This window comes from Hoplias malabaricus, chromosome 2 (assembly GCF_029633855.1).
Source record: "Hoplias malabaricus isolate fHopMal1 chromosome 2, fHopMal1.hap1, whole genome shotgun sequence".
Lineage (NCBI taxonomy): Eukaryota > Metazoa > Chordata > Actinopteri > Characiformes > Erythrinidae > Hoplias > Hoplias malabaricus.
The window spans coordinates 30,719,045-30,735,819 of NC_089801.1; the positions used below are offsets into that span (position 1 = coordinate 30,719,045).

General features: G+C 40.2%; 1 protein-coding gene across 1 annotated transcript in view; it reads right to left on the bottom strand.

Moving 5' to 3' along the window:
- The window catches only part of lamc3 (laminin, gamma 3), a 128,732-nt gene that overhangs the window by 20,192 nt on the left and 91,765 nt on the right, over nucleotides 1-16,775 (bottom strand). Inside the window, exons 13-17 of the mRNA XM_066659020.1 lie at nucleotides 4,204-4,392; nucleotides 3,635-3,886; nucleotides 3,359-3,512; nucleotides 2,167-2,309; nucleotides 1,244-1,422 (exon numbers count right to left, since the gene is read on the bottom strand). Coding sequence (XP_066515117.1) covers nucleotides 1,244-1,422; nucleotides 2,167-2,309; nucleotides 3,359-3,512; nucleotides 3,635-3,886; nucleotides 4,204-4,392 — 917 coding nt within the window. The remainder of the gene's footprint in view (nucleotides 1-1,243; nucleotides 1,423-2,166; nucleotides 2,310-3,358; nucleotides 3,513-3,634; nucleotides 3,887-4,203; nucleotides 4,393-16,775) is intronic.

Here is a 16,775-nt window from a genome sequence, read left to right on the forward strand (position 1 = left end):
GAAGAAAATGATTACATCAAACAAAGAATGGCTGACTACCCCAGAGCCCAGTCTTTAAGGCCATTGATGGCGTTTTTGACAACTACTAAATCTGTGTCCCAGTTCATTCATTCATTCATTGTCTGTAACCACTTATCCAGTTCAGGGTGGCGGTTGGTTCAGAGCCTACCTGGAATCATTGGGTACAAGGCAGGAATACACCCTGGAGGGGGCGCCAGTCCTTCACAGGGCAACACAGACACACAGATACATTCACTCACACCTACGGACACTTTTGAGTCGCCAATCCACCTACCAACGTGTGTTTTTGGACTGTGGGAGGAAACAGGAGCACCCGGAGGAAACCCATGCGGAGAACACACCAAACTCCTCACAGACAGTCACCCGGAGCGGGAATCGAACCCACAACCTCAAGGTCCCTGGATTTGTGTGACTGTGACACTACCTGCTGCACCACCGTGCCGCCCTTGTGTCCCAGTTGCACACTAAAAAAACGAATGTTTGAGTATGCAGTGTATATAGTATAGTTACAAGTTTGTGTATACTAATAATGCACAATGTATAATTAGAACCTGTCGATTTTTGATTATATTTGTGATGGACCATATTGTCCCACAACCCAAAAAGAAAAGGAAAATGAGCAGCTTCTCACATCTGGAAGGTTTTGTTGCAAATTATGCCCTACTCCATGGTACATAGTGCAGTTTACAGATTATAAAACTAATACTACCCCAATACCCACAGAGTGCGCTAAATATTAGGCAGAGGTATTTGAAACATATATGGAATATAAATGCAGAGACTGTTACTTTATGACCCACAATGTGCACTTCACAGTGTGGAGGGAGATACTTGAGTTTCGGCTTGTATAGTATATACTGTGTAGTATTAGTGTGTGGAACACAACTGGGACACAGCAGAGGTGTTGAAAAAAAACCTGATTCCTTGAGAAACTGAAAACAGTTTACAGCAAATAACGAAAGCTGTAATATAGAGTAGGCAAACTTAACAGGGTAACAGATGATCAGTGGTTGACCTTGGGTTGTCCCCTACTTTTCATGGGCAGGGCAGAGGACAGATGAGCTACAGTTAGCAACTGTAAACCTATAAAATGTATCTATATTGTGTTTCTGATTAAATTGCCAGTGTGTGGTAGGTAGACAGGCGTTTTTAATAAACTGGCAAATGCCTTGGTGTACACACAAACACACACACACACACACACACACATACACAAAGTTACCTGGTTTCTGATGAGGCTATAACACACTGGACACTCTTCACAGTGGTGAGTCACAGGGTTAAGGTAAAAGTTCAGCTCACATTTATCACACTTATATCCCACAAAACCTGTGCGACAAGGACACGTCCCGTTGCCATGACACTGCATGGAGGTCGAACCCATGGGGTCACAATTACAAGCTGTAATTTTACACATAAACAAGAGTTAGCACAGAGTGAAGTGGTTTATAAGAGCAGTTTAATGAAGCACAATTCTCTTCAAAGCACTGAGTGTATGAATGAGTGAGTATGTACTGTATGTGTGTGAGTATGTGCATGTGTGAGTGGAATAGTGAGTAAATGAATATGTACACGAGTGAGTAGGGAGTGTCTGAGTATATGAGTGAATGAGTGAGTATGTATATGAGTGAGTGTAGGTATGTGTGAGTTAATCTGAGTACATGTGTGAACGTGTGATTGAGTGAATGAGTAAGTAAATTAGTGTGTATATATGTGAGTATGTGAATGAGTGTGTGATAATGTGAATGAGTGACTGAGTATGTAAGTGAATGAATGAATAAACATGATGCCAGTCCCATGAGGAACCTCACATTTAAAAGCTAGCATAACATAATAGTAGTAGTATGTTTAGCTGAATTATTATTAGTATATTTGCTTGGTAAGATCAATTAATAAATAATTAACTTATGGTCACTGCTATAGGCTTAACTGTATTGTACTGAACCTTTGCAAATGTAAAACAAGCTGTTAACAGGGACACAAAGTGTCACTGAAGACAAGTGCAATAGCACCCCCACTTGTGGAGTAGTTCCTAACTGAGTTACTAGCCAGTTCCATAAGGTGTTTTGCATGTAAAACTAGAGAACATACATTTTACAATGCTCATATCACTCTAATTTTGGGTCTTGGTTGAGAAATTTGTACCTCTGCAGCCTCTGGAGGAAAATCCGAAGAAGCCCATTCGACACGCGTCACATCGCTTGCCCTCCACACCTGTCCGACACACACACTGGCCTGTGACTGGATGACATGCTGGAGAGGAGGAGCCAATGGGATTACAGTTACACCTGTGATGCAGAAAGGAGAACAGGCATCTTGCTGCTTTACTGATCAGCTGTGGTGAGGGGATGATTATAAACATTGGATAGACTTGATCCATGAAATCCTTTGCAGAGGATTCATCATAGATCTCATCTATAATGAATTTCCAATGACAGTTATTTGGTAAATTCTATTGGAAATTAATTATAGGCATAAAATCCATAACTAGACTTAAAGGGGACATCTACGATGGTGGGGAAACTGCTGTTCTCTTGTTTGTTTACATACAGAAGCTCTGCGCCTTTTAAGGTGGAATGGTAGATTAGAGGAAAAAATGACTGTTGTTTGGCTGATGTTTAACTTGTCTGTAAGCTTTTATGCATTGTTTTAATGACCACAGAAAGTAATTTGTAACTCCAGCTGTTTAGTTTTTTAGCACTTTTGGTCTCTGTTTACTTTCATGCAGTTAGTACACTCCCAAATGTGGCAGCAGTTCTACCTTAATTTGTGTTAATTTAACTTTAAATTGTGTTAATTTATTTTTCTGTAAAGCACTTTGAATTGCTTTTGTACGAAAGGTGCTCTATAAATAAACTTGCCTTGCCTTGCCTTAAGTAATAACTAGAGCAAAAATAAATCAGTATTATCCACCATGCTTTGTTGTTTAGGGAGTTTAAACAACCCTAGATGCCATTTCTCTGCCATGAGTAGAGAGAGGGAGAGAGGGAAAGCCAAGCATATTAGACTGAGACCATATGTTGTTTTTTTAACCGTTTACTGACACCTGTGTTTATAAACACATTGTTTCAGTGTGCAAACACAGGTTTTCAGTGTGCAAACAGAGCTAGCAAATGGTGATGAAACAAGCGTTGAATTAATGTGTAATGTGTTATTAATGTGTTTCAATTTGTGTTTTATTATGTGCTTTGTTTATGTGTTTTTTGATTAAAATCATGGACGTTGCCTTTAATACATGTATGTAGTAACTGCCTAAATGATTTAGAAACCAGGAAACCAAAGGAATGAATGAATGAATTAAATAATTAATGAACGGATTAAAAAGAGCATAACCCACCCCTCACAGCCCACACCAGGCCTCAGATTGAAGTAGCCGGCTTCACACTGACCACAGTCTCGTCCAGTCACATGACTTAAACAGAAGCATCGGCCCGTATGAGGGTCACAGTCGTCTGATGAACCAGACGTGCCATGGGGTTTACAACCACAAGCTGAAACAAAATGGTGAACATTTCTGTGAGAATTTGATTGCACACAGCCACAAGGACATTAAAGTGATCAGGTACTGATGTTGGATGATTAGTTGTGGATTACTTGTGTAAGTTTGACTCACGTCTGCATTTCTGTGAAGGACTAAGCGTGCCGTCTAGGGGGTTGCCATAGTAACCCCCCTGGCATCTTTCACAGTGATCCCCAGCTGTGTGACCTAAGCATTTGAGACATCGCCCGGTCACAGGGTCACACACGCCCACCGCATTAGGGTCTACATTCCTGTTACACTCACACCTCACACATGGCTGAGCCTCGCCATCCCAGCCCAGGGGGTTGCCATAGAAACCATCCTCACATAACTCACACCTGTTTCCTGGAAATAAAAGATGTTGTAAAACATACACACACACAGTTGCAAAACGTATATTACCAAATCAGTTTCAAAAGCAACACATTATGAAAAAGGGAGGCATGGTGGTGCAGCACATGAATAACAAAATAATTACTAGGTTATAATTCCCTGTCCCTGTAGTACAGCTTCGAACCTCAATAAAACATAAGCCATTCCATCCAAAGGTTTGCGTACAACTCAGTTGTTATGGAATTATCTTCAGTCCATTACAGCTTATGTAACGGTACACTCTAAAATGAACATTGGAGAATGAAGAAGTCAGGTAGATGGTGACTGACCTCTCTGATTGGCTGGGCAGTTGGTACACATCACGTCCCCTGTCTCTGGCACCTGAACACAAGTGGTACGGTCCGGACAGGGGCAGGGCACACAATCAGATGAGCTGCCAACCAGTGGGTTTCCATAATAACCATCCTGACAGCGTTCACAAGAGGGGCCAGTGGTGAAGTCCGTGCAGTCACACACACCTGGAAGAGACACACAAACAAACCAAAAGATTATCTGGACAGTTACAATGCATGCATAGATGTGCTTTGTGAGAGTGAGCAAGACTCATGTATTCAACAAAGCTTTTCTCTAGAGAGGAGGTGGGGGTGGGGGGAAGAAAGGTTTGGAGTTTTCTTTGCCAGCTGCGCAGAAAGCCCAGTGCTGGAGGCTGCAGCTCATAGGTGCAGACAAACAGCTCAGCTCCTCTCCTTCTATCCTCAAACACACAGCCCCTAACACACCACTGGGCAAGATGTAGCTTCCAAACGGATTCCCCACACTGTTGTACATGCCTTTAGGAAAGCGACACAGCAAACTCAAGGGAGCGACCATACACACACTGTACACTTCAGTTTGGCTTCACTTAACAACTTACAGGGAACACTGTACAATACAAAATGTGTTTGTATGATACTTAAACACACAGCAAACTTTGAAGGAATTCACAAGGGACATTTTATGGAAAAACTGACTTTTTTTTTCAGAGTTTCGCACATCAAATTGGGGAACTGGAGCCTACCAACCCACAAACTGTACAACAAGGCCACCCACTGAGTTGTTTGTGGACTGCCTAAGTCATAAGGTAAGAATGGGGCTGTGGTGTTGGATCCTTGGGATATTATGACCAAACTGTGTCACAGATCTTAGTATCTTGGTAACTGGTGAACATGGCTATAGTTATGTCAGCTAGGTTGAATTATTTTTTCTAGCTTTAAGAGAAAGGGGATGTGGGACCCCCAGAAAGAAAAGGAATATCCAGATTACTATCAGAAATGGAATGTAAAAGACAGGGTCAGTAATGGTTTAGTCATGTATTAGCCCCTATTATTGTCGTACACAACTGTGAAGGCACTAGTCAGGCTGAAAAGTATTTACAGCAAAATTTGAGCAACATATGTATCTGGGTTAATGTGAACATGATCAAATGTGTCTGTTTATTTAAAGCAATGTAAGGTAACACAGTCCTAATAATTGGCCTGTCTCAGCTCTGCTGATCTATCCCGTTCACATCATTTAATAGAATGAGGGTTCACCTATAAAAGCACTACACAATTTATAAGGTATAGCATAAAAAAACCCAAAAACATTCAAGCAAAATATTCTTTTACTTTTACATATTCTTATATGTAAACACAGTCACACACACACACACACACACACACACACACACACACACACAGACACAGTGCCATGCTCATGCACTACATACACACATATACACAGGCACACATTGACACCCACACACACACACACACACACACCAGGGAGGAGGCAAAGCTTTATTGATTTTCTCCATTGACAGATTTAGGGCAGAGGGTGCAGTGCCATTTTTCAACAGCAGAGGGCAATGTGTCATAAGAGTTCAATAGCGAGAGGGAGAGGAAGAGAGAGCGAGAGGGCGGGTGGTGGTGGTGGTGGTGGACAAACTCATGTGTGGCCAATTCAAAATCTAAATCTAGCCTGAGTGTAATTGCTTTAGGGACGCATTTTGAAAAAAAAAAAAGGGAAGTGTGTGTGTTTGTGGGGTGGGAGTTCAAGTGTGAAGGAAAAGATAGAGATGAATATATAGACAAACAAGCCCCCGCATCAATCCCCAGCAGAGCTAACAATGTCCCATGCCTGATTCCAATATCAAAAACCGCATTAGAGAGGGTCCGAAACGACGAGCAGCCTTCAAAGCCCATTCACTTCATAATCTCGTTTGGCGGGTTCCTAACGGACAAGCGAGGAATAAGTCGCCAAAATTGATTTTAAGTCATTTATGCTGCGAATCAAATCCTACGCACTCTCTGAAAATATTAGATAAAGCCTGACCGCCTCGGTTACTCTGCGGAGCGGCCGAGAAGAGAGAGATGCGTGAAGGAGTTATGGAAAGGAGCAAGAGAAAAAGAGTGAGAACTGATGCAGGAAACAGTATCCGTTCAATACATACAGCCTGAACTGGTCTTGTTCCTGACCCACGGTGAAGGACAATGAGGATGTGAGAGTGTGAAGGGTGAGAGGCCTGAGTGATCAAAGCGGAGTATACTCCAGGGAAGGGGGAGGTGGAGGGGTAGGAGTGAAAAGCACGGCTTGCAAAGAGACACATGAGAATATCTCACAGCAAACCATGAAATGAATGTGTAATATAGGGTAAATACACTACATGTCTTTGGAAATCATGAGTATTTTTTCTATATATTGCAGCCAGTTTGTGCCCCACCACACACTCTAGCTGAAACAGCCTCAGCTGTTCCAAAAAGGCTTCACAATAGATGCTGGAATGTAGCTGCGAGGAAACAATTCTGGCTCACAAACATCAATTCAGCTCTATCATTTCAGGGAATTGTGGAACTGCACCACACCCCCTGATCTCCCTGATACCTGGCATGGGACATGGTCAATGTAATCTCATGTGCAGCTGCTCCAGAGCATGTCATGTTTTGTAGGTTGAAGGTTATACAAGTTTTTCACATTCTGTGCAGGTTAAAGTAGAATCTGTGGTGAAATATGTGCTATAAATATTCTACTACGTCAATATTAATTCATTCATTCATTCATTCATTCATTCATTGCTTGTAACTGCTTATCAAGTTCAGGGCCACGGTGGGTCCAGAACCTACCCGGAATCACTGGGCGCAAGGCAGGAACACACCCTGGAGCGGGCGCCAGTCCTTCACATGATGACACACACTCACACACATGGACACTTTTAAGTCACAAATCCACCTACCAACGTGTGTTTTTAGACCGTAGGAGGAAACCCATGTGGACACGGGGAGAACACACTAAACTCGTCACAGACAGTCTCCTGAAGCGGGACTTGGACCCACAACCTCCAGGTCCCTGGAGCTGTGTGACTGCGACACTACCTGCTGCGCCACCATGCCGCCCACTAAACAAATATAACTATTCTAAATACATGTATAATATATAAATAAATTATTATTAATGATATATGATATAATTATGATATTAAATTACTGGTTAATATAGTTAAAAAAATAAAAAAAAATAAAAATAAATATATATATATATATATATATATATATATATATATATATATATATATATATGTTCTTTAATCGTAATCATTCACTTACTATATAAACCCAGGCTGTTGCATTTACTACTTGCGAAGTATTGCTAACCTTTTTGTTACATACCGAGCGAACCTTACTAATGAAAGCCAAACCGTGTATGACCCTTCCTTACGTCCTTCTTGACTCTGTGTTTTTGGATCCGGACTGCTATTGTTTAGTACATTGTGTTTTTGACCTCAAACTGTACCTCACTATTCTTTGGATTGTCCCTTTTGCTGTGTCTGCCATCTCTTTACGGTGTGCTTTGCACATCTCTGAAGTAAATCTCTTCCTGCTAAACACCCGCGAGTGTCTCTCGTGTTTACCAAGCCTGACATATATATAGGCCTATTATATACCACTCAAACAGATATATGAATAATGTGATAATGAAAATTATCGGTTATCAGCCTAAGCCTAGAACTACCATGTCAACACATCCCTACCTTAAACCCTATCAATATAAAGACTATGCCCATGGTGGATGTTTTTTTTCTTTTTTTCTTTTTCACCTGTTGATATAGAATGATTTAATATAATGTCACAGATTGTAATTTTTACTGGACTTCACAATAAAATCAACTTTTCTGTAACAGGTAAGCAGTTGAATATAAAATGTAGAAAAAAAAGCATCCACCAAGGGCATAGTCTTTACATTGATAGGGTTTATATATATATATATATATATATATATATATATATATATATATATATATATATCAGGCTTGGTAAACACGAGAGACACTCGCGGGTGTTTAGCAGGAAGAGATTTACTTCAGAGATGTGCAAAGCACACCGTAAAAAGATGGCAGACACAGCAAAATGGACAATCCAAAGAATAGTGAGGTACAGGCTGAGGTCAAAAACACAATGTACTAAACAATAGCAGGTGAGTATAAAATGTAGAAAAAAAAGCATCCACCAAGTGCATAGTCTTTACATTGATAGGGTTTAAGGTAGGGATGTGTTGACATGGTAGTTCTAGGCTTAGCCTGATAACCGCTAATTTTCATTATCACATTATTCATATATCTGTTTGAGTGGTATATAATAGGCCTATATATATATATATATATATATATATATATATATATATATATATATATATATATATATATATATATATATATATGTATGTCAGGCTTGGTAAACATGAGAGACACTCGCGGGTGTTTAGCAGGAAGAGATTTACTTCAGAGATGTGCAAAGCACACTGTAAAGAGTCTTTACAGTAAACAGGATTCTTTGATCACCTTTGAATAATTGTCAAACAGTTCAAAAGCAAAATTTCTCAATGCACGATTTAAACAATTTAGGTCTTTCATCATTTAAACAAACATAACTTTATAAATGACTGATACAATCCACAGAAATCTCAGTTAATGTACAGCAAGGCCTGTCACTATTATTGAACATGTGTGGCCTTCAAGCCCTCAGACTGCAATGCATAAAGAAACACAGGCTGAAACTGTATTATGTGAGGAGAAGTTAATTCTATGCATACACACTGCTGAAAACACTGGGCCTGAGCTCCTCTCAGAAGGTCTGTGCTCAGACAAGTTCATGTTACAGCTTGTTCTTCACTTGCAACACTGCAACAATTAGTTTCCTCTGTTCCCAAACTATTAAACCATATCAATAAAAAGGAATGGTGATGTGTGAGGGTGGTAAACGTGCCTCTGTCCCATATTTTAGGACATCACAGATGATTGTTGATATTGAATTTGCCAAAAACCTTTTTTATAAATGTGTTACCTTTCACCAAGCAAAAGTAATGTCTCTGAATCATACCTAGTGGTAACTGACAACATGTTCCTGATGCAGAAAGTAGAAATTAGTATTCTTCAGCACGTAGTGAAAAGACTACAGACTCCACACTGCTATCATTACACAGGCAAAATGGCTGTAATCTGATGTGTATCAAGGAACAAACACAATATGACGCTGTTTATTGACGAGCCCCAAACAAACATGGCCACAAGTCCAGTGTCATCAGATCTGATCGCCGTGCTAATCTGCATCTGGCTCCCGGCTCGCCATGGAGGTGAGTACCGGCTGTTTGTTGCCGGTGGATAATGGCGCGTGGAGAAAGGCCGAGAGACTGTTATTAGCTCTGCCACTCGCACGCTTGTTTCCATCCATTAATCAAGCCACATGGCATTTACAGTAAAGGTGGAAGGATTTGAACTCCCAAAATCCTCCATAGGATTCTCTCTGGGATGGGACAGGTTTAAGGAAGACATAATAAATAATACTGGCTTTGCTTTTACACTGTTAGCCCAGAAAAGTTGAACTTACTTCAGTCCTCTGACACATCACGTTTAGGCCTTACTCAGTTTGCTTGGAACTATGAGTGAGGAGGTACTGGTTCCAGGTTTAAAGTACCCAATTTGCCTAATGGAAAAGTAAAAAAGCAGAGTAGAGTTCAGTCGAGTGGATTAATTACCATGCAGTGGAAAGTGCCATATATTACCTGGTGTGCAGCTGATAGTCTCAGGTGCTTACTTAGTAGTGTCTAGCGCTCAGTTCTTAACATCTGCTGCTCATTCAATAGATTTTGTGCCCACTCAATAGTTTCTGGTGCTTGTTTGATGCTCACTTGATAATAACTGATGCTCCCTTGATACTATCTGTTGTTCCCTCATATACTTATTTATGTTACCTCTATTTAGTACATTTTTGATATAATTTCAAGTGCATTTAACAGGATGCAGTGTCTAGTATCCAGCGCTTGCTCAGTAGAATCTTGTGCTCAACACTTGTGCAAAGTCCTTCTAGCTCTGTAGTACACTGTGAACAAGTCTTTATATTTAATGCACTTTCCTTTCTCTTCAATATCCCTCTCACTCTCTCTCTCTATCTCAGTGAAGAATGCACAAACACACACACACACACACACTCACACTCACACACACACATAAATAAATGAGTGTGTCATCACCATGGTGCTGGGAGGCACTTGACCACAGCTGACAGATCTCAGTCAGAGAGAGAGAGAGAGAGACAGAGAGAGACAGCGAGAGACAGAGAGAGAAGGAAGGAAGGAGCTCATGGGGCATTTAATGAAAAATATCTTTGTTCCGGGATCTTTAAATAAAGATCTGGGCCTGGGGGGGCGGGGGGGGGGTCTTTTTTCTTTCTCCTCTATCCACGTTTATAAGGAGGCAGCTGCATTTCGTTCACTGTCTCCCACTATTCCGGTTTATTTGTTCTGCTAAATTAGATTTAAGGAGCATTTGATTTCCAGGCTTTGGGAGGTCTCCCTTGGTGTGTGTGTGTGTGTGTGTGTGTGTATACACATAGGGGGAGGGGATAGGACACAACACCCACGGCAATATATTAAAATAACACCAGCCGAATAACTCAGTACACATGTTCAGGAACTTTCCCACAAAGCCAATATTAGCAACCTAATACAGACCGAGAGGAAGCGTCCATTTCCCAACATTCATTTTTGTTTAGACATTTTATGTCCAAATTAATGTGGATTGTGAAATGTCATTCATTCATTCATTCATTATCTGTAACCCTTATCCAGTTCAGGGTCGCGGTGGGTCCAGAGCCTACCTGGAATCATTGGGCGCAAGGCGGGAATACATCCTGGAGGGGGCGCCAGTCCTTCACAGGGCAACACAGACACACACACATTCACACGGACACTTTTGAGCCAATCCACCTACCAACGTGTGTTTTTGGACCGTGGGAGGAAACCGGAGCACCCGGAGGAAACCCACGCAGACAAAGGGAGAACACACCAACTCCTCACAGACAGTCACCCGGAGCGGGAACCGAACCCACAACCTCCAGGCCCCTGGAGCTGTGTGACTGCGACACTACCTGCTGCTCCACCGTGCCGCCCGATTGTGAAATGTCTTATTCATAATTATCTTTAGCATAAACTAATGTTTATCACTGGGTTATGTACTCCCAAAAACTGAAGCAATAGGCTTTACACCAGAAACTTGAAAATTGGTGTGAGACTTTGATGGCTTTCAGCCAGAAGAACAAGTTACAGCACAATTAGGGCAACTGGAGGAAACCCATGCAGATACAAGGAGAACACACCAAACTGCTCACAGACAACAACCCTAGGTGGGGATTAAACTTACAACTCCACAACACCAGGACATGGCATCACCCTGTCCAGTGCAAAGCTAATTACTGTGTCCAAGAAGTTACCACTAAAGCAAATCCTAGTTGGTATGCTTGAAAGGTCTATTTATAGTGGGCAAATGATAGGAATTCACATTTTCAGTGTTTGTGCGCATGCATTTGAGTAACTGGAGCATCTACCAACTCTTGATCTGTGAAATAAGACCACCCAATCAGTTTTTTTGTGGGCTGCCTAAATCAGAAACATGGCGTAAAATGAGCCGTTCTGATTTTGCTCCGCTTACTGCAGCAAGTAGGATCATTAGAGATATTTTGGCTCCATCTCTGCATCATAAATCACATCACTGGACTCATGTTCATGTGTGCAAAGGCATGGGGTTAATCTATACAAAACAGACAAGAGCAGAGTGAAGAATTGAGAAAAAACAAGCAAAATGAAAGCAGAGGAATGAGAAAATCATGTGAAACTGGTGAAAATGAGTGGGGAAGGAAAGGGAATGAGTTAAAACCGCTAAAACCAGAGCAGAGAACAAAGAGAACAGAAGTAAAACAGTGAAAACAAGGAAGAAAACCAAGCTAAAACTGCAAAAACAGGAGTGGAGAAGGAAGAGAACTGAATTAAAACGGCAAGACCAAGAGAGAAGAAAGAGGAAAACAATGAACAAAAACAAACTTTGAAATTACATTTATTATTGTTTATATCACATAAAACAAAGCTTGCGTAAAAGTAAATCACCTACATCCAGAGATAATTAGAGTATTAATACACGCTGCTCAAATTTTATATCTGGCTGTAGATGATTAAATGTCAATTAAATTACATAAACCAGTCATTGCAAACAGGGCTGTTTGGGAAGAACACAGATGAACAGATGTTTTATCCTTATGGTAGTTTGGCCAATACATGTCACAGACATTTCATTATGACCACATAACTGAGTTAACTGCTGGACCAGGGCTATAAAACGTCTCCTTTAAGTTAGTGCAGCATTTCTCTGTCGTCCAGAGCAGAAGAGCTGAGATAGAGAATGTAATTATTGGGATAAAACATGTCATTACCGTGGCGTTGAGGGATAAGGCCAGGTTTGTCTAATTACTTTTATCCAACTCTGTACATTTTTAAAACACAAGCTTTTCTTAAGTCCTTGAAGCCGGCTGCAGTCATTTGAAAGCAGCTCAGCCTTAATCTGCAACTAATTACGTGCATATGCTTAACGTCCAGAACAAAAACCTGTATCTCCAAAATGATAAAGGCTGTTAGCGTTTAATTCCAGAGCTTTTGTGTTCATCCGTTTATTCTGAAATATACCACAGCATGTAAAAAGGCAGCCGATGTGTTCAAATGATACAAAAATACATTAAACAGAGATATGTGGTTTTGATATGACAATATGTACTAAATATATAATCATTATTTTAATGAACGTAGGGTTAGTACATCTTTCTGCTCCATTTAAGTGAAAGAGAGGGGGGGAGAGAGGCAGAGAGAGAGAGAGAGAGAGAGAGAGAGAGAGAGAAGGGATTAACAGATGCACAAAATAAATATTGTCAGAAAAAGAAAGACAGGGAACAAAAGAGAAACAGACAGAAAGACAGATACAGATGAGAGAGATTGAAAGAAAGGAGGGAGCATTAGCTACATTAGGCACTAAGAGGAAGAAAGAGAATGGTTAAAAGAAAATAAATGAAAAGGAAAGAGAAAACTAGACAAAGAGAAAAGTAGAGAGGGAAGAAAGACAGAAAGAAAGAAAAGAGAGAAAGTGAGAGTGAAAGAGTCACTTCTTTTTTAGCACAAAGCTGGCCACCACATGATATTTGGTCTGATGCTCCAGTCTCAGTGGTAATGGGAGACATATGTGGCATCCACTGATGTAGCAGATGCCACACACACACACACACACACACACACACACACACACACACACACACACACACACACACACACACACCAAACCTGACTCACTGTCTGTGCCTGTTAGCTATAAACCTTTTGAAGCTGGAGCTGATTTGCTTCAGTTTACAATTTAATACCAATGTAATTCCATATAATTATATGATAACTTGTGATTAATTATATTCAATGTATTTTTTTAAGGAAACATTTTAATTTTATTGTTTGTTTTAATGCCAAACAATGACCATATCTCAAATATCTGTTAATTTTTCTAAATGAAAACTCAAATATTTGTTCATATTTCCAAATGAGGACATAAATATTTGTTGAAATTTTCAAATGAGTCTTCAAATACTCAAGTACAGCAATTATATAGGCAAAAATATTTTCACCAACATTAATTTACAACCGCACAAAACTACTAAGGAGTGTTGAGCTGCTGTAAACACTTGAAATGTCAAAGTACCCTCATTTGTCTGGCTGGTCAGTTTTTTTCGGTATATCCAAAACCCACCAGTCCACTTGAGGTTTGTTAGCATTTGTGTGATTGGTGCTGACAGGCATCAATACATCATGTCACATGTGGACACTGATGGATTATTGTGGATTCTGTCAAGAAGGCAGTGTCAAGAATAGACAGGCAAACCCTGAAAATGTCAGAATGTCTTAGACTCTGAGTTCAGCTCTGAATTTTCCGCTGCAAGCCAATCAGTATCTGAAAGTTGTCAGAGATTCTAATTCGAAAAGGGTGAACAATACATGCTCAGCCGGGTCTCACTGTGTGACTGGATTTGTGTGTGAAACTGTCCGCATGTATGTGAGTGACTGGGTGAGGATCAGTTACTGTGTAGAATATTATGGCACTTGCTATCTTCAAAGGTGGCCTCAGAATAGCTGCTTTAAATAACCATTTATGTGAATGGCATGTGTGCAGAAGCCTGAAAGGCACGATTAAAAAAAAAAAGTGTAAAGTATGTTCCTGAGAGTAAGTTCCACATTATTTATGTTTTTCTGCCCATTATACACACCAAAACAGATGTTTTGTCCAGCTGTTCTTAATTATTTATAATTAATGTATTTATAATTAAGAACAGCTGAACAATTTGTCTCTCTTATGACTGTATGATGGCCATTTTGCTCATGTTTCGTCCATGGGCAGTGTATTGACTTGAGCTGGCCCTTGTGGTCAAAGCTGGTACAGCATAATAATTATTAGCAGCTAGCTTCTCAAAAAATGTTTCCCCTGTTCATCTTAGGAGGGGTATGAAGAAAAATATTTTGCTTAATCCCCTGCTGGTCAAAGCTGGAAGAGAATGCTAATCTTTAGCACCTAGATCTCACCCCTCAATCTCACCTCATCAGTAGGAACCAAATTTTGAGGCAGGAAAAAAAATATGCTTCTAATGGCTAAAATTGTACAAGTGATTCTATTTTTGGTGTAATGTATTTTTTTTTTCAAACCAAGGGTCCATGCCATTAACTATCCCTAGATCCTTTTGATCATCTGAATGCCCTTCAAGATATAGCCAGGAATCCCTGGAGGCCAGGTCCATGAGGTAAGTCTTTTACTGGAGTTTTAAGATCTTCTCGTAGGGTTAAATCTTTTAAGAATGTGGCCTAGGAAACTCTCAAAAATGCATGAAAACATAGACTCACTGTATGATTATCATATCAGTGTCAGGGGCCCTACAGACATCCTGTCTAGGCACCAAACTTTATATTTTTTCTGTTCTCGACTCTGTTCGGACGAAGGTTTATTCTCTTTCACTCACTTTCTTCCTTGACATTTGTACATCTCTCTGAATTATTCAATTCCTTTTTTTTGCATGGCTAAATGCCATCGCTGCCGAAAAGCTCTTCTTTCTTTTCTTCATTCCATTCTTTATTGAGAAAGAAGAAGAAGAAAGAGAGATGGCAAAAGAGTGAACGAGGGCTTGCTGTCCTTTTGTTTCCTTTTTCTTTTGCCAAAAGGGCATTTTCCACCCTGCTACCTGTCGCTGAGTAGGGAGGAACTCATTAGAATGCTCATTAGAACAGGCCCCAGATTAGAGGGCTCATTAGAATAAATATTCTCTTTAATGAGGATGAAGATGGCTAGCTGAGCGACTTCAGCTGGAACACACCCACCCATGAAATGCGGGAGCGGCTATTAGAATATTAATTAGCATTATCGTTACTGTTTATGCAGGTTATTAGTGGCTTCGGGCATAAACGTTGTAGGCCCTGCAAAGTACTGCATTACTGCAAGAAATTAAATCATTTTCACTTATAAAGGGCTTATGAATGGTTTCAAATATGAATATGCCTTTAATAATAAGGTAAAAAATGCTTTATAAATCATTAATAAGCAGTTGATTATAACACAACTAAAAGACTAACTGTGACCAAATTATTTGATGGATATGAATATATAATGAAGCTGACAGGTCACCAACACCTGAGTGTAAGTGTACAAATGAATGGGCTAGAAATGTATCTAGATCCCATGCACTGGGCTCGGGAAATGTGGAACTGTGTTCCTTGGAATAATGATGCTCCATCTAATACCTTCTATGAACTGGAGTGGTGTTTGATAACCTCAAAACCAATCATCCAACAACAGAAATTCTTATCTGCCTAATACCATCAAATTCTCACAGTAATGTTTCAACATCTAGTTTAAAGTCTTTAGAAGGCATGTAATGAGCAGATGTCCACAAGGGCCTGTTGGGTAGTAATACAAACTGTAGATGTGTGTCTACTTTGACAATGGCCTTAGATCTAAACTTAGCAATATTCCCCAGTCGTTTTATGTCTCAGGAGGCAGATGGCCGCAGTTATCTTATTACAGTTCCTTTCGTTCCTCTCCTCTTCCTTTCATCTCTCTTTACCTGCTTTTGTTAAGACCCCCAGGTCTAAAAAAAGCCCGTCAGCAGAAACAGGAGGAATGGGATGAAAAGGAAAGCACTTCCATTGGATATGACTGTGCCCTTCACACAGAATTTAAATGAATGTGCTGAGCCAGGCAGACGTTGTTTACACTTGGCTTTAACATCCAATCGCCATGATTTTGGATCATCTACCAATCAAGATGCAGAGCATTTACATTTGCCCATTTCCTGAAATCAGGAAAATTCCTCTAATATTTAAAGGAGTACTTGATTTGAAAACACACACAATGGAGCAATCTGACATTTCTATATGTAGAGGGAAAATGTCTTTTAAATATTTAAGCCATGGCCAAGAAATATCACCTGGAGGGGTTTGGATGGCGAAGAGACCTCCAACATTGAAAACTACTTACTTAAGGTGGAAC